The sequence below is a fragment of the Mastigoproctus giganteus genome, chromosome 12 (assembly GCF_048544385.1).
Source record: "Mastigoproctus giganteus isolate SK-2022 chromosome 12, ASM4854438v1, whole genome shotgun sequence".
Taxonomy (NCBI): Eukaryota; Metazoa; Arthropoda; class Arachnida; order Uropygi; family Thelyphonidae; genus Mastigoproctus; species Mastigoproctus giganteus.
Genome location: NC_143586.1, coordinates 20,842,404 through 20,861,225, shown reverse-complemented (window position 1 = coordinate 20,861,225; position 18,822 = coordinate 20,842,404). Strand labels below are relative to the sequence as shown.

The 18,822-nt window shown below is 36.7% G+C and overlaps 1 protein-coding gene across 1 annotated transcript in view; it reads right to left on the bottom strand.

Annotated features, from left to right (window-relative positions):
• The window catches only part of LOC150076765 (soluble calcium-activated nucleotidase 1), a 34,568-nt gene that overhangs the window by 13,347 nt on the left and 2,399 nt on the right, over positions 1-18,822 (bottom strand). The window contains exon 3 of the mRNA XM_090386909.1: positions 282-485. Within this exon, the coding sequence (XP_090243035.1) occupies positions 282-485 (204 nt within the window). The remainder of the gene's footprint in view (positions 1-281; positions 486-18,822) is intronic.

Genomic DNA, 18,822 nt, shown 5'->3' with positions numbered 1-18,822 from the left:
CTAAAGATATTAATAATGTGCAGCAGCTTTCAATTTTATTTTTCTTCTGCAAAGAAAAATTAAACTGAACAAGCTGATAAATAATTTGTGATCACTAATGATGATGTTAATCAGCAATGCAAACTGTTTATGTAGAAAAAGATTTGTCAGCTAGAAAGATAAAATACAGCAAAATCTCCATTACCAATTTAGTTTATGTATTCAGAAAAGAGAAAATAACATATTAGAATACAGCCATTATTCTTTAACAAAGTCTGTGGAAATATCAAAGAAATACTAACCAGGTGGTTCAATCCCAGCAGCTTTACAAAGGGAAGTATACTTATTCCTCCAATCTTGATGCTTTACTTCTCCTAAGGGTGAAATAATTTTTATCCACTGGGGATTGTAATTTAGTACCTTGCCTGTTGAAGATGTCCACTCTTTTCCTAATCCTCCAATCAGCAAATGTTCATTCTTTACAGCAGCCCACTCACATTTAAATCCTGCAATGACAAATTTTTTGCAAATATATAAGCCACTATATAAGAATTTCAACACTAAAATACACATCACTTTTACCAGTCAAGATAAAACAATTTGTTCAGTTGAATAAAATAATAGTTCTTTTCAAATCTCTATCTGGCTGTAACTGATTCACTATCTCCAATCAGGAATGGCATGATACCTTCAGTGATGTTTAAAAAAATTAATGTGAGTAAAATATATCGACGGCTAGTTCTACTCAAAATCAATAATGGTGGCAACATGGGCAGACATTGGCATTAATGTGAGCAGATTTATATTAATATAACAATTTCATAAAGTTCTGGAATGAAATTTGGCCAGTAGTAGTAGTAGTAGTGGCATGTGATGCAAGAAAGCAAGTGTATGAGCTTATGCAGCATCAGCCAAAAAAAAAAAAATAATAATAATAACACCATTCCCTCCAAATGCCTGTCCAGTTCCTCCTTAAATTTATTCAACCTATCAACTTCCACAACGACAGATGGAAGTTTGTTCCAGCAATTAACCACCCGGTGGCTAAAGGCAAATTTCCGCACCTCTATTCTACATCTGTCCTTTCTTAATTTGAATTTATGCCCCCTTAGGTTGGTAATCTGAACAAGTGGAAAGATCCTATCAGAATTCAGCGTGCTCAACCCATTCAAGTAAAGAGCAATTGCATTCAACATTTAACATTTGTAAGTTATGTTAGGAAAAACATCAATGAGCATGAATACTTTTAGCCTAAGAGAAGGGAGAATTAAGGTTTATCAACATATCATGGCAATCATCAATGAATGCTAATTCACTAATTCTATAAGGAGAATAGAAGGCTATGTCAACAGTATAAGTTTTATACTGTTGACTCAAAAACAAATCCCAAACCATTAGCATTAGTAAAGACACATGATGCAAGAAAGCAAACTTATACGGCATCAGCCAAAAAAACAAAAAAAAAAAACCAAAAAACATTCCCATTCCATTCATCCCAAATGTTTGTCTAGTTCTGCCTAGAATTTATTTAAGCACTTAACTTCCACAACCATATAGAAGTTTGTTCCAGCAATCAACTACCCGCTGGCTAAAGGCAAACTTCTTCACATCTATTCTACAACTGTCTTTCCTCAGTTTGAATCTATAACCCCTCAGGTTTATAATCTGAGCAAGAGCATTAGCATTATCAGCATAATCCCATCAGCATTCAGCCTGCTCAATCCATTCAAGGCCTTATACATCTCAATCAGATCGCTTCGGAGGTGCCTAGTCTCCAGAAGCTGTAATTTGCAGAACTTAAGCCTTTCTTCATAAGAGCACCACCTTTGTTCCCTTCACAAGTCTTGTGGCCCTTCTCTCTACTCGTTCTAGCAACTTTACATTCTTCCTAAAATGAGGCTTCCAGACCTGTAACTAGTACTCGAGGTATAGCCTGACCATTGCCTTATACAAGGGGATAATCACCTCCTTATCCCCGCTCGCAAAATTCTTGTATATCATTGACAAGACCCCATGACCTACTCTGGCAGCCTGTCTGCACTGCTCAGAAAACTTCATATCTGATGCACAATTACCCCCAGGACTCTTTCATTCTCCACTACCCTGAGTGTAACACCACATAGTTGGTACATTTCTCTAGGGTTACTGTGGAAAGATATGCAGTACCCGTATGCAGTACTTTGCATTTGTCAATGTTAAACTTCAGTTGGCACTTCTCTACCCATCTACCAAACTTTTCCAAATCCTGTTGCAGCAGCATACTGTCATTACTGTTATTAACAATCCTGCCAACCTTTGCATCATCTGCAAACTTTGACTTTAAGCTTGATATAACTTCATCAATATCATTGATAAATATACAAAACAACAATGGGCCCAATACCAAACCCCGAGGAACACTACTAATAACATTAGTCCACGTAGAGCAGTAACCCTAATCACCACTCTCTGTCTTTTCCCACTCAACCATCCTTTTATCCATTGTAGCAACCTGCCCTTAATGCCATACTGCTCCAATTTGTACAGTACTCTTCCATGTGCAACAGTATCAAAAGCTTTCCTGAAATCCAAGTATATGATATCAAAATTATTTTTTGCATCCAGTTCTTTGTGACCACATCATAGTATCTAATCAAATTGGTCAGACAAGACTTCCCTTGACAAACCCATGCTGTGTCTGAATTATTACTGCTGTCTTGTCTAGATGATCCTGCAATGCTTCTTTAACCAGTGACTCCATTATTTTCCCTGGAACAGAAGTTAAACTAACAAGTCTGTAATTATTTGTGTCACCCTTTGATCCCCCTTTGTGAACTGGAGATACATTTGCATATCTCCAGTTTGTGGGGACTTTCCCTGAGTCCACGGATGCTCTCATAATTATGGCTAAAGTTTTGCTTAAATTCTTTGCTGCCTCCTTTAATATAACTCGATAGATCCCATCCAACCCAGGTGCCTTTCTTACATTTAACTTCAACAATTTCCCCTCCAATTTGCTCTCAGTTATTACAAAATCATTTAACTCCCTGTTAGAGTTTGATAAACATCTGGCCCTCTCCTCCTTGAATGTATGAATGTAGATGCAAAATACTCATTTAGTTTGGCAGCTATCTGAGAATGATCATCTTTGGTGAAACCATTGATATCAAGTGGACCAATCTGATTCATCCCCTTCCTTTTACAGTTTATATAAGTAAAGAAGCCTTTGCTGTTTTTCTCTGCATCCTTTGCCAAAGTTTTTCATAATCTGCTTTCACTTGCCTAACCTCCTTACTGACTTGATTACAGACTAGCTTGTATCTACCATAGGCTTCTGTGTCGCCTGACAATTTATGTACATCCCATGCATTTTTCTTCTCTGCCATGAGTCTCATTAGTTCATCTGACATCCATTTGGGCCTGAACCTAGAGCTGTATTTCTTAGTTGGAACAAAAAGCCTAGAAGCTTCCAAAATTACTTCCTTGAATGCTTCCCATTTAGAATTTGTTGTTGGTAGCACTATCAGTTGATCCCACTGTGCTTGCCTTTACGAAATCAAAAACCCTTCCCTTTACCCCTGATGGTAGTTACATCTTTAAGTAAATCCCACATCAGTAGTAGTAGTGGCATGTGATGCAAGAAAGCAAGTGTATGAGCTTATGAAGCATCAGCCAAAAAAAAAAAAAAATCACACCATTCCCTCCAAATGCCTGTCCAGTTCCTCCTTAAATTTATTCAATATATCAACTTCAACAACGACAGATGGAAGATTGTTCCAGCAATCAACCACCCGCCGGCCAAAGGCAAACTTCCGCACATCTATTATACATCTGTCTTTTCTTAATTTGAATTTATGCCCCCTTAGGTTCATAATCTGAACAAGTGGAAGGATCCCATCAGAATTCAGCATGCTCAACCCATTCAAGGCCATATACACCTCAATCAGATCACCGCGCAGGTGCCTAGTCTCCAGCTGCTGCAATTTGCAGAACTTAAGCCTCTCTTGATAAGAGGATCCCTTCATTCCCCTCACCAATCTTGTTGCCCTTCTAAAATGAGGCCTCCAGACCGGTACGCAGTACTCAAGGCGTGGACTGACCACTGCCTTATACAGAGGGACAATCACCTCCTTTTCCCTGCTAGCAAAATTCCTATATATCATTGACAAAACCCCATGACCTGCCCTGGCAGCCTGTCTGCATTGCTCAGAAAACTTCATATCTGACTGCACAATTACTCCCAGGTCTTTTTCGTTTTCTACCACCTTAAGTGTAGTACCACACGGTACGTTTCTCTGGGGTTACTTCTACTATGCAGTACTTTGCATTTGTCAAGGTTAAACTTCAGTTGCCACTTCTTAGCCCATCTGCCCAAATTATCTAGATTCTGTTGCAGTAGCACACTGCCATTAACAACCCTGCCAACCTTTGTATCACCTGCAAACTTCGACACTAAGCCTGATATACCTTCATCAATTTCATTGATAAATATACAAAACAACAGAGGACCCAACACCAAACCCTGTGGGACTCCACTAATAACATTAGTCCATGAACAGCAGCACCCATTAATTACCACCCTGTGTCTTCTCCCACTCAACCATCCTTTTATCCATTGTAGCAACTTACCCTTAATACCATTCTGTTCCAATTTGTACAATAGTTTTCCATGTGCAACAGTGTCAAAAGCATTCCTGAAATCAAAATTATTTTTTGCATCCAGTTCCTTTGTAACCACATCATAATAGCCTGTCAAATTTGTCAGACAAGACTTTCCCTTAACAAAACCAATGCTGTGTCTGAATTATTGCTGCTGTCTTGTCTAGATGATCCTGCAATGTATCTTTAACCAGTGACTCCATTATTTTACCTGGAACAGAAGTTAAACTAACTGGTCTGTAATTACTCATGTCACCCTTCGATCCCCCTTTGTAAATTGGGGATACATTTGCACATCTCCAGTCCATGGGGACCTCCCCTGAGTCCAAGGATGCTCTCATAATTATGGCTAAGGGTTTGCTTAGTTGCTTTTCTGCCTCCTTTAATATAACTGGATAGATCCCATCCACCACAGGTGCCTTTCTTATGTTTAACTTCAACAATTTCTCCTCCACTTTGCTCTCAGCTATTACAAAATCATTAAGCACCCTGCTACAATTTGATAACCTTCTGCCATTTTCAAACCTTAATAACTCCTCATGTGTGACTGTAGATGCAAAATACTCATTCAATTTGATTGCTATCTGAACAGGATCATCAACAGTAGAACCAACGATATCAAGTGGACCAATGAGATTCATCCCCTTCCTTTTAGTTTATATAAGTAAAAAAATCCTTGCTGTTTTTCTTAGTATCTTTTGCCAAAGGTTTTTCGTAATCTGCCTTTGCCTGCCTAACCTCCTTTGTGACCTGATTACAGACCTGATTATAGCTTATATCTGCCATAGGCTTCTGAATCACTTGATAATTTATAAGCGCCCCATGCATTTTTATTCTCTGTCACGAGTCTCATTAGTTCATTTGATAACCATTTAGGTCTAAACCTTGAACAATATTTCTTAATAGGTATGAAACTTTTAGTAGCATCCACGATTAATTCCTCGAATGCTTCCCACTTAGAATTTACTGTTGGTAACATTGTCAGTTGCCCCCACTGTACAGAATTTAAAAACTGTCTGAGACCACTGTACTTACCTTTACCAAAGCAAAAACCCTTTCCTTTACCCCTGATGGTAATTATATCTTTAAGTAAATCCCACATCAGTATACTGTGATCACTGGTACCTAGTGGTTCCTTTATCTGCAAATTCTTAATACACGAATGATCACTGCTGATAACCAGATCAAGAGTATTACCCTCTCTGGTTGCCTCTCGAACATGCTGCTGCAGAAAACAATCATCCAAAAAATCCACAAAAGTCTTACTAGTGTCTGAGTGACCAACCCACAAGTTCCAGTCAATATCTGGGAAGTTAAAATCCCCCATTATAAGACATTCTGATTTACTAGCCCGCTCTATTTCTCTGTACAATTGTTCATTGTACTAATTCGAGTCATTAGGCCTATAACACACTCCTACTCTTAGTACATTGTGCTCACTGCCACCTGTGGTTCCTTTATCTGTAAATTCTTAATGCATGAATAATCACTGCTGATAATGAGATGAAGAGTGTTACTCCCTCTGGTTGCCTCTCTAACATGCTGCTGTAGAAAACAATCAACCAATAAATCCACAAAAGCCTTGATAGCGTGCAAGTGACCAACCCACAAGTTCCAGTCTATAATATCTGGGAAGTTAAAATCCCCCATTATAAGAGACACTGATTTACTGGCCCACTCTATTTTTCTGTTTAATTGTTCATTATACTCATCAGAGTCATTAGGCCTATAACAAACTCCTACCCTCATTTTTGCTTTCCCAATGCTTACGTCACACCAAACTGACTCAACATTGCACTGTCCATCTATGTCAACTGGATGCACTTCCTTAGGTTTTGTGTTTCTTAGCTAACAGCATAACCCCTCCTCCCTTCCTATACTTTCTGTACACATTGTACTCCCAAAATTCCAATTCTGCATCCCTTATATCCGAGTGGCACCATGTCTCTGATATCCCAACAACAGCCTTTGATGGCTTAACCAGCACTTCAAATTCATTAAATTTATTTACTATACTCCTAGCATTGGTGTACATGCAAGTATACATCCACCTGTTCTTACTCTTAGTTACTCTAACACAACCCATGTATTTACTTGTTTCATGACCCCCAGCAGTTCCTGAAATCCGAAGCAACTGGCTTTCCAGGCTGCTGCTCAATCCAATAGAAGCAGTACAACAATCATTTCCACCTCTGCCTACTGTTAATCTATTAGTCTGTGAATCTCCCCAAGCTAGCAGTTTTCCGACCCACCTAAAAAGATCATTTTCAAGTTTAAGAGGAAGAAGAGAACAACATGCAGATATTTTAATATGATGTAAATAATATAGAAAAACCTTTTAAGATAATTTTGAAATAAGCTTGAACAGTTCCTATCAAGAATTTAACAAACTGCAGAAGTTTTTTATTTGACAGTACAATATTCTTAGTAAAATATCACGGACACAGCCATCTCAGAAAGCACATACTCTTTAGCTTGACACAAAATACCAATAAGAATATCAGTTTGCATTGATTAAAACCAACAAGTTAATTATGAAAAAAAAGAAAAGAAAAAAATTAAAATAATAAGAGCTAATAATGCCTACCCTAAAGAATGTAGCAATGTTTATTGGAAATAGATGACACAGTTATTTAAAAGTAAGAGAAAAGTATAATTAATGTGGTAAATTTATATTAATTATAATGTCCTGTATTTGGCTAAGACTGTCCAATTTCAGTGGTCATTCATGCCTAGAAAAGATTTTTCGTTTAAATATTTGTAAGTATTCTGATTTGATGAGTGCTCCTTCCTTTCTGTTGATGGATATATTTCTGTAATATCTTATAAAAGAGGATTCTATGAGGGTTCTTCTGTGGTATGATGTATCTGTGGACAGTACAAAAGTGGCGCTGTAGTCCTGCTCTAGTCTGCATGGCTGGTCAAACTTTTTAAACTTTCCATACTGTATAGTTTTCTTATACTCTTTCTCTCTTTTATGGAACCACCATCTGCAAGATTTCTCCCTCCATAAACTTCTTGCCATCTGCAAATGAGTTCATAGATCAAGCTTCTTGAATCCATCTGTGCCTGCTTAGTACACTGGTGAAGAAGTTAAAGATTCTTGCTGCTCATGCAATAGAGACAAATGGAAAGGTGAATGTTCCTAAATTAGTAGGTTTCATTGATCCATGATGGAATGTGCCTCATAATGATTTTGGAAACAAGATAACCATTCTTGATCATTACAGAATGTTGTGATTAACATTAGAGAGGACTCTGCCTACATTTCTGTATGCAGTCTTCAAAGGAGCTGTTTTTAGCAGAGCCTAAATCTTTGCAATTTTACGATATTATTTTTGCAAACTAAATGCTGTGATATTATTGATACAAAATTCCATACAGCTGAATTCTAGTAACAGCATTTCTGTTACTAGATTCTTAGTTGGTATTAAAAGCCTAGCAGCTTCTACAATTATTTTCTTGAATGATTCACATTTAGAATTTACTCCAGTAATATCATCAATTGGTCCCACTGCACAGAATTTAAAACTACATGAGACCACTGTAGTCACCCTTACAACAGCTAAAACAGTCCCTTCACCCTTCAGAGTACTTATCTCTTTAAGTATATCCCACATCTGTACACTATGGTCACTACCACCCAGTGGATCTTTTACCTACAGATTCTTAATGCATGAAGAATTGCTGCTGATAATTAGATCAAGAGTATTGCTTCCTCTTGTTGCCTCTCTAACATGCTGCAGTAGAAAACAGTCATCCAATATATCCACAAAAGTTTTGCTCGTGTTGTGCGACCAACCCACAAGTTCCTGAAAAGTTAAAATTACCCTTTATAAGACATTCTGATTTACTTTCCCACTCTATTTCTCTCTATAGTTGTTTGTTATACTCATCGCAAACATTAGTCCTTTATGTCAAACTAAACTGTCTCAACATTACTGGCCACTGAATGAACTGCCTTAGATTTAATTTAATATGCTTCTTAACTAAGCATATAATTCCCCCACCCCTTCTGTTCTTTCTACACACACATTTCTATACACACACTTCATGATAAAATTCTGCATCCCTTATGTCTGAGTGATACCACATCACTGATATTCCCCCCACAATATCTGCATTTCATGACTTAATCAGTACTTCAAATTCATCAAATTTATTTACTATACTCCTAGCATTAGTGTACATGCAATTATACATGCACCTGTTCTTACTATTAGTTATCCTAACACAGCCCATGTATTTATTTGTTCCATGATGACTCATAGCAGTGCTCGAAATCCCCAACACCTTGCTTTCCAGGTTGTTGCATATTTCAATATGCAACACTGCAAGAATCACTTTTGCTTCTGCCTTCAGCTCTGGTTTAACCAAGGTTAATGATTAACCATTAACCTTGTAAAAACAGCCTCTCCTATTAAGCACAGACATTTGTTCTAGCATGTCAGAATTTTTTTTCTGAAAAAAAAAAAAAAAAAAAAAAAAAATTGTTGGATGTGCTTCTGGTTTATTTTTATACAAGAATACCCACAAAATACATAAAAACAGCAATATCAAAGGCTATATCCTCCTGCTGGGCACAGAGATGGCTGCAAACTGGATGTCTAAGAAACCAGTTTCCTTTCTAGTGTCTAAGAAATCCTTTCTTAGACATTAGAATTGGCTAAATGTGGGTCCTCTTTGACTTCCTCAGCAGCTAGCTTCAGTGACTATTCCTCTTTTTTTTTTTTTTTAGCATCAAATATTAGTTATCAGAGAATTCCAGTTTTAGAAAATTAGAAAGCAGCGATGAATGGAAAATGTTTTATTCAACTTTTTCTTCTTTTTTTACAGTTAGTAAAAATAAATCTCAACGTAAAAGAAATGGTTATTTAAATAATTTTATTTCTTAACTAAGGTGGTAAATTTTCACAAATAGCACTCAATTAATTGACACTGCAAATAGAGATTTGTTTCAAGAACTGTTTATTTATTTAGAATACAAGAAAAAGATTCTTTAGCAGTATTACTTTGAAAAACTTTTACAAAGTGAAATAACAGCAATTTTCTACTATAGTTCTACTATAGATGCTGAAATGAAGATTGATATGGACTTGATCCATATAATTTTTAATGCTAACTCTTTGACGTTAGTTAGTGCATTTGCATCATTACTACAAAGTTGAATTTTTAAACAAACTGAAGTTTGTACATTGGCATCGTTATTGTAAGATTTCATATTGTGAAATCCTTCACGAGTTTCCTCCTTATACTTACCCCACCACTCAGTCCACTATTTGGCTTCTCATCAATGAGCAGGTAAATACCCAGAGGTATACAGGGGTGACGACCCAGTTGTGACTTAAGGCGGAAACACACTATTATCGCGTCAAGGGACATGTCACTGTTTACTGTGAAGTCAGTCGTAGAAGAAGCTTTACCATACCATAGGGTGACTAGATTAAAAATTTGATCTCGGGGTATTCATTCCTCATTTTGGGGTACTCGCATTATATCTCAAGAAAAACAATTAACAAATATTTTATTTCTATATTTTGTTGATTTTTACAAGTTCATGGAATGCAAAATTAGTCAAATTTTAATAAAATTAACCGAATTATAGTCTGTGCTCTAATTCGTTTAATTCGAAATTTTTATTGCAAGAGTTATAAACACTAAAGGAAACTTTTATAAATATTAGCATCAAATGTTTTACATAATTTTTTTACAATACATATTCAGTAAACCTGATTTATTTTATTAAAAAGAAAATATTTACCTAGCAATACTTTTCATTTGAGCGAATTTTCTTTAACAGTTTTTAATTTTTTAGTGCAAACTTCATATCTTGTCAAGGTAAAGCACTATATTTATTGTAATATTTATTTATTTTTTAGAAATTTATAAGATGATATCCAGAAATTTATAGAAGATGATATCCAGCTCAGGATCCGGGGCATGCCATGCCCATACTCACCACAGATGTGAGCCCCTGTGGTTTTCTTAATTAAACAAATTCAGTTTAATAGCTGATAATTACACATTGAATTTTCAAAACAATGACCATGGCTATTTACACAATTTTTTCCATTAGTTATATAATTGCAAAAGAGCTTTAACAAAGTTCTTTTTGAAAGTTCTTTGGCCACACTTGTGATAGCTCTCATATCATAGTACCTTTAATGAATTCTTTAGTTTAGGAAGAAAATAAAAATCACAATCACATGGTCCAAAATCAAACGAATAAAGTTGATGTTATAAGACAGTTATAGATAGTTCAGAAATCTTTTCAGAAATTACTATACCAAAATGAGCAGGAGCATTATCATGGAATAGTTCCTAATTTTTTGATGCCCACAGATCAGGTCTCATCCTTTCTTATGTCTCTCAAACACTTATTGATTTCTAAGTATATAGCCTAATTAACAGTATGAGCTCTGGCATAATTCATTATATTCCTAATGAATTATGCCTCTATAGTTAAAAATTAATCAACTGAATTTTTTTCTTCTTCATGGGAGACTTACAAAAGCTTTCATACATGATATTATGAAGCTCTCTTATCTGATATGTTATCTCAAATCTTGGCAACTACCATATTATATTCCAACTTGAGAAACTATGCGTTCAATTTTTATTTGATTAATGGTCTGAATAATGTCTCTAATAATATTTATGTCCAAGGTTTTTCACACTTTCAACTGCATTCATCCTAAAGCATCTCTCTCGCAATCAATTTCTGAAGTTGATTTCTTCAACAAAAACCAAAATTTTTATGAATTTTTGTTCAAAAAGCAGTAACATTCTATGTGAAATTATTATCAACAGCAGATAAAAAAAAAAAAAAAAAAAAAAGACCTCTGCACATGTGCAACAAAAATGCCACATATTGTAAAAACTTCTAAATATTCTTAATATAAAATAAAAAGTTCTTATACAACATTTGAATATTTTTAACAAATTCAGCCAATACCATTTTAATCATATTCTACATGAAAGTTAAAAAAAAAATTAATGTTTGTTCAATTCAAATATCAATAATCAAAGAAATAATCTTTGTAACTTGTTACAGTCGAGAGAGAGAAAGAGAGAGTGTGTGTGTGTGTGTGTGTGTGTGTGTGTGTGTGTGTGTGTGTGTGTGTGTGTGTGTGTGTGTGTGTGTTTTACACACATATCTTCCTTTTCAAGAATGTTCATCAGTCTGTGGCAAATTATAAACTCTAAGAAAAATGTTCGAGTCAACCATACAGCAATAAAACTGAAGGCTTATTGAAATATAAACAGGATAAGCTAGTAAATGAAAGCAAATATGAGGATAAGATTCTGAGAAATTCAAGGAAATGGATACTATGGACAGCTTATCCTCTGATGAATATAGCCTGGAAGAAATTAAACCCTTATAAGACAGAACGATAAAATTTTAATCTCTAAAATATAAAAATGGACAATATAGTATTTGTATCAAGAGTACAATAGCCTTTAACACAGCAATAAATTGAATGTAATATGCAAGTACAGAAAATAAAATGCATAAAATTGATTAAACCACATTAAATTATTAAGATCATTAACAAGTACTGTTTTGTGATAAAAGGAGAAACCTATCTGACAACTTCCTGTCCCAACATCCAGAACAGACTGTTTCTGCCTGTGATGTTGCACATTTCATCTCTGGGGTTGTGATATAGCTGACAGGCTGCAGTTACTCCTAGAATGATTTTTTTCACTACTCGCATTCATTCAACGATGCAGTAGTCAAATTGATACCATTTTGACTCCTGCAAGTCACAGAAGTAACAGGCTTACAGCTAGAATGAAATAACTACTCATTGGTCAATAATAAAATATACACTGCCCCTACCATTAATAACCAGACAGATGCCTATCTACAAATAACCTTTATTTACAGCAAAACTAATAATGTGCTAAAACCGTTAACTTTTATGACAGCCTCTAGGCTTCGGGGAATACTCTCCGCTAGATTTCTGTAAATATCCTCAATATTTTCCACCATTAGGTCCTTGAAGCAAAAACTGGTTAAGCACTGTTTTTTGGACAGTCTCTCCTCACACACACACACACACTCAATTGCCATTATTGTTATAGTTTTAGGAGCATCAGCAACTAAGGCCATATTGCTCTGTGTATATTGTCTGTAAATTGCGTGTGTTCTGAGGTCAACTTTGTGTTTGATGGACGAAAAACCCGAGTTTCCGGGAGATAAAACCATGCTATCCTTGTCTGAGATTGACAAGTTGATAGAATCATCTAACGATGATTCTATCAACTGTGCTACCCACAAAGGTGCACGCACACACAACAATCTGATTCATCCTAGAGGCTCTCTATAGGACTGAGGTCAGGACTCTGGGCTGGCAAGTACAACTTTTCGTCACTCATGTCCCCAAACCAGTACATCACAACACAAGCAGTATGACATGGAGTGTTTTCCTGCCATTGCAGGTATGGGCCTTCCCCAATGTGCTACCACAATGTATTATTTTGTTTTATGAGGGTTATCCCAAAAGTAATGCAAAACAAAAGGGGGTTAATTTAAAATGAATTCATTTTACAACGTACTTTACATGGTAATTTTTGAATGCCATTTAAATGTCTACTGATAACACTGGGTCACAGCTGTCCTCAATGCTTCTAAAAACAGAAATCTTTGTCCACACAATAGTTCCCCGAGCTTGAAGAATAGATCGTAATCACAAGGACTCATATCAGGACTATGGGAGGGGGTGTAGTGCCGTGCCCACGTATTTAATTGGTGAAAAACTGTGATACGAGACTCTGAGTTGTCATGGAGCATGAGAAGACTAGCCACCAACATCTGGCCACTTCCGATAAATTTTCAGGCGTAATTTCCGAAGAGAAGAAATATTGCATATTAGTCTCCAGTTACTAATTTGAGCTGATTGTAGCTCAATTCAACTCAAAGTTGAAGGCTGCCACCCAATCAGGTGGCAACCTTCATTGTTGCAACACCTCAGTTAAAATTTGGTGAAAAGATGATCTCGGTATTCCAGATTCACTGGCTATTTCTTCACAGATCATACGTCCGTCTTCCTCCATGGTGGCAATAATGACTACTGATATGTTCTCTGTAGTCTTCTTTGGTCTACCTGAACATTGCTGGAATCTTCAACACTAGTCTGACCTTGACAAAACCGTTGAGACCAGTGTAATATGGTGCTATGATCTAATGTTGACTCACTACACACTTCTGCAACAATTCATACATTTGTATTGGCATTCAACCATGGAAAGTTTTTCGAAAAAAGATCTTTGATCTAATCTGAAATCGTGATTTCACCTGAAGCAATACCATCATTCATTTTTAAAAGCTCCTACACAAATATTTAGTGCAGGAGATCTGTTTCAAGCAGACTAATATTGAGGTTAAACCTCAATATGCATGAGCAATGGTGATGTCTTCTTAGTAAATTATCATTCCCCCCCCCCCTTTTTTTTTATTCTTTCTGAAATTCAAGAGCAAAATGCATTATGGATTACTCTTCATGCATTATGGATTACTCTTCATGCATTATGGATTACTCTTACTATTTTAAAAGTATTACCCCCATATAAAACTAATTGATAAATTTGAGGTATTGCTCAAAACATCAAAGGAAGATACTGTTGGGATATCAGAGATGTGGTGTCACACAGATATAAGAATTTGGGGAGTACAATGTGTACAGGTAGGATAGACAGGATAGGAAGGGAGGAGGGGCTATGCTATTAATTAAGAAACACAAAATCCAAGGAAGTGAAGCCAGTTGACATTGCTGGACAGTGCAGTGTCGAGTCAGTTTGTTGTGACATAAACACTGGGAAAGGGAAATGAGAGTAGGAGTGTGTTATAGGCCTGATGACTCTGATGAGTATAATAAGCAACTGTACAGGGAAATAGAGTGGGCAAGTAAATCAGAGAGTCTTTATAATGGGGGATTTTAATTTCCCAGATAGTGACTGGAATTTGTGGGTTGGTCACTCGCTCACACTAGCAAGGCTTTTGTGGATTTATCGGATGATTGTTTTCTACATCAGCAAGTTCGGGAGGCAACTAGAGGAAGTAATACTCTTGATCTGATTATCAGTAGTGATTCTTCATGCATTAAGAATATGCAGAGAAAGGAACCAATAGGTGGAAGTGATCACAGTGTGCTGAAGTGGGATTTACTCAAACAGGTAACTACCATCAGGGGTAAAGGGAAGGGATTTTGCTTTCGTAAAGGTGACTACGGTGGTCTGAGACAGTATTTAAATTCTATACGGTGGGACAAACTGATGATGTTACCAACACCAAATTCAAAGAATTTATCTTGGAAACTACTAGGCTTTACATACCAACTAAGAAATATTGTTCAATATTTAGGCCTAAATGGATATCAGATTAACTAATGAGACATATGGTAGAGAATAAAAATGCATGGGATACATATAAATTAATAGGTGACATGGAAGTCTATGATAGATATAAGCTGGTCTGTAACCAAGTCACAAAGGAGATTTGGCAGGCAAATGCAGATTATGAGAAATCTTTGGCAAAGGATGCAAAGAAAAACAACAAAGAGTTCTTTACCTATGTAAACTCTAGAACGAAAGGGATGAATAAGATTGGTCCACTGGATATTGATGGTTCAACTGTTAATGATCCTGCTCAGGTGGCTAACAAACTAAATCAGTATTTTGCATCTACATTCACACGAGGAGTTATTCAGGGAGGGGAATGCCAGAATGCCAGAGGTGAGTTAAACTCTGGCAGTGAGCTAGATGATTTTGTAATAACTGAGAGGAAAGTGGAGGAGAAATTGTTGAAGTTAAACATAAAAAAGGCACCCGGGGTGGACGGGATCTATCCAGTTATATTAAAGGAGGCAAACCCTTAGCCATAATTATGAGAGCTACTTTGGACTCGGGGGAGGTACCCATGGACTGGAGATGTGCAAATGTGACTCCAATTCACAAAGGAGGATCAAAGGGCGACACAAGTAATTATAGACCTGTTAGTTTAATTTCTGTTCCAGAGAAATTAATGGAGGTACTGGTTAAAGAAGCACTGCAGGATCATCTAGACAAGAATTCAGTTAAAGCTCAGACACAGCATGGTTTTGTTAAGGGAAATCTTGCCTGACCAATTTGATTGGATACTATGATGTCGTCACAAAGGAACTGGATGCAGGGAATAACTTTGATATCATATATTTGGATCTTAGAAAGGCTTTTGATACTGTTGCACATGGAAGACTGCTGCACAAATTGGAGCAGTGTGTCATTGGAGGCAAATTGCTGCTATGGATAAAAGGTTGAGTGGGAGAAGACAGAGAGTGGTAATCAATGGACACTGCTCATTGTGGACTAATGTTATTAGTGGAGTCCCTCAGGGTTCAGTGTTGTGTCCATTGTTGTTTTCTGTATTTATAAATGATATTGATGGTGCTATATCAAGCTTAATGTCCAAGTTTGCAGATGATACGAAGGTTGGCAGGGTTGGACACTAATGACAGTAAGCTGCTGCAAGAGGATCTAGAAAAGTTGAGCAGATGGGCTGAGAGGTGGCAAATGAAGTTTAACATTGACAAATGTAAAGTACTAAATATGGGATGCAGTAACCCCAGAGTAACATATCAACTCTGTAGTACTACACTGACAGTGGTAGAGAACAAAAAGGACCTGGGGTAATTGTGCAGGCAGATATGAAGTTTTCTGAGCAGTGTAGACGGTCTGCAAGAGTATCTCTGGTGTCTTGTCAATGATATACAGGAATTTTTCTAGAAGGGATAAGGAGGTGATTATCCCCTTGTATAAAGCAACGGTCAGGCCACACCTTGGGTACTGTATACAGGTCTGGAGGCCTCATTTTAAGAAGGATGTAGAGCTGTTCGAACGAGTACAGAGAATGCAACAAGATTAGTGAATGGAACAAAGGGTTGCTCTTATGAAGAAAGGCTTAAGTTTTGCAAATTACACTGTCTGGAGACTAGGCACCTGCGAGGTGATCTGATTGAAGTGTATAAAGTTTTGAATGGTTTGAGCATGCTCAATGCTGATGGGATTCTTCCTCTTGCTCAGAATAATCACCTGAGAGGGCAAATTCAAATTGAGGAACGACAGATGTAGGATAGATGTGCGAAAGTTTGCCTTTAGCCAGTGGGTAGTTGGTTGGTGGAACAGACTTCCATCCTTTGTTGTGGTAGTTGATAGCCTAAATAAATTTAAGGCTGAGCTGAACAGGTATTTGGAACGAACGGAGGGGTGAAATGGGAGCGGTTTTTTTTTTGGCTGATGCTGCATAAGCTTGATCTTACATCATATGCCTTTACTAATGTTAATAAATAATATGGCTCTTTGGGAATAAGTGCCACAATTATGATATACATAAAATCAAAATAACACCACAAAAAATGCACATACCCTGCATGTATCTGCTGAACATACCCTGCAAGTTCAGCTACCTTTATACATTAGAAAATGTGTTTTAAAATGGTGGTACATGCCTCACCAGTGGTGTGCAGACATTTCAAGTAAAGTGAAGTATTATAATAGATATTTTTTTCCTATGAGAACTTGAAGCAATTCTCTCTCTCCCTCTCTGTGTGTATAGCTATGTAAAAATAAAAATTTGGTTTCCTAATTTTTAATATAATTAAGAATCACCTTTAGTAGATGAAAGCATATCAGGCTAAATGCCTAAGTTTTCAGATGATACAATGGTTGCAAGGTAGTTAATGAGAATAATCAGGATAAACAATAGCAACAAGATCTGCAAAAAATGTTAGTATCCTTGCTCTTGCTCAGATGCATATATCAGGGGGCATAAATTTAAACTGAAGGATAGTTGGGCTGAACAAGCACAACTGAAATTTAACATTGAGAAATGCAAAGTACTGCATATTTGGTTATCCCGGAATAACACGACAACTGCATGATACGGCACTAAGGAAGAGAGAACTAAAAAGACCTTGGGGGAGGATAATTGTGCACTCAGACAAGTTCTCTGAGCAGTGCAGACAGGCTGCTATTACAGCTCATGGGGTTTTGTTAAGGATATATGGGAATTTTGTCAGCAGGGATAAGGAGGTGATTATTCCATATCAATGGTAAGGACATCTTGAGTATTACATGCAGGTCTGGAAACCACGTTTAAGAAGGATGTGAATCTGTTGAAGCAGGTGCAGAAAAGAGCCACAAGGTTAGTGAGGGAAACAAAAGGGTACTCTTAGCAAGAAAGACTTCAGTTCTACACACTGGTGTAACTATGCCAATGCGGTGCATTGGGACCCACGACTGAAAGGGCTCACTGCCCGCCTGCCCGAAAGAGAAAAAAATTTAATTGAGTAAAAATGCAAGTTTTTTTAGTTATGTTTATGATAAAATTTACTATGTCTATGAACAATAATTTTTTTCACACGAAGCATGTTTATTGTTAGCTAGCTGCACAGCACAAGTGAAACTGCAGTGAATAGAGGTGAAATGGCATTGGCATAGCTGCTACCTACAGGGCAGTTTTTAAGGATTTGTGACTGTGGGGGGCCAAAGTCAAATATGGGCCTAATTATTGGGGGTAGTGTCCCACTTACTGGGGGTCATTATTAATTCAGTATAGTATTACTATTTCACCTATTATATTTCTGAGTATTACTGGGGGAAACCTAGTAATTCTGAGTATTATGGGGGCCACACTAAACTTTGCATTGGGGCCCACCTTTTCTAGTTATGCAACTGGTTCTACAAACAGCAGTGTTTGGAAACTAGTCACCTGCAAGAAGATCTGACTGAGATGTGTGTAAGGCTCTGAATGGCTTGTGTAAGCTAAATGTTTTAGTATCCTTGCTCTTGCTCAGATACACATATCAGGAGGCATAAATTTAAACTGAAGGATAGTTGTAGAATAGATGTGCAAAAATTTTCTTTTAGCCAGATGGTACTTGATTTTTCGAACAAACTTCCATCATGTTTTGGAGGTGGGTAGTTTGAATAAATTAGACAAATCAAGAGGAATTAGACAAATTATCATAATGGATGGAGAGGTGGTGTAGAAAGTGTTTGTTGTTGTTTTGTTTATTTTTATGCAATATTTTATGCAAAATTCATACAATTATTTTGGCTGATACTGTAAAAATATGCTTTCTTGCATCATCTGTCAATACAAATCATTAATCTGAGCAAGGCATGTGTCAAAAAAAAGTTGAGAAACACTGCATTAGAATGATT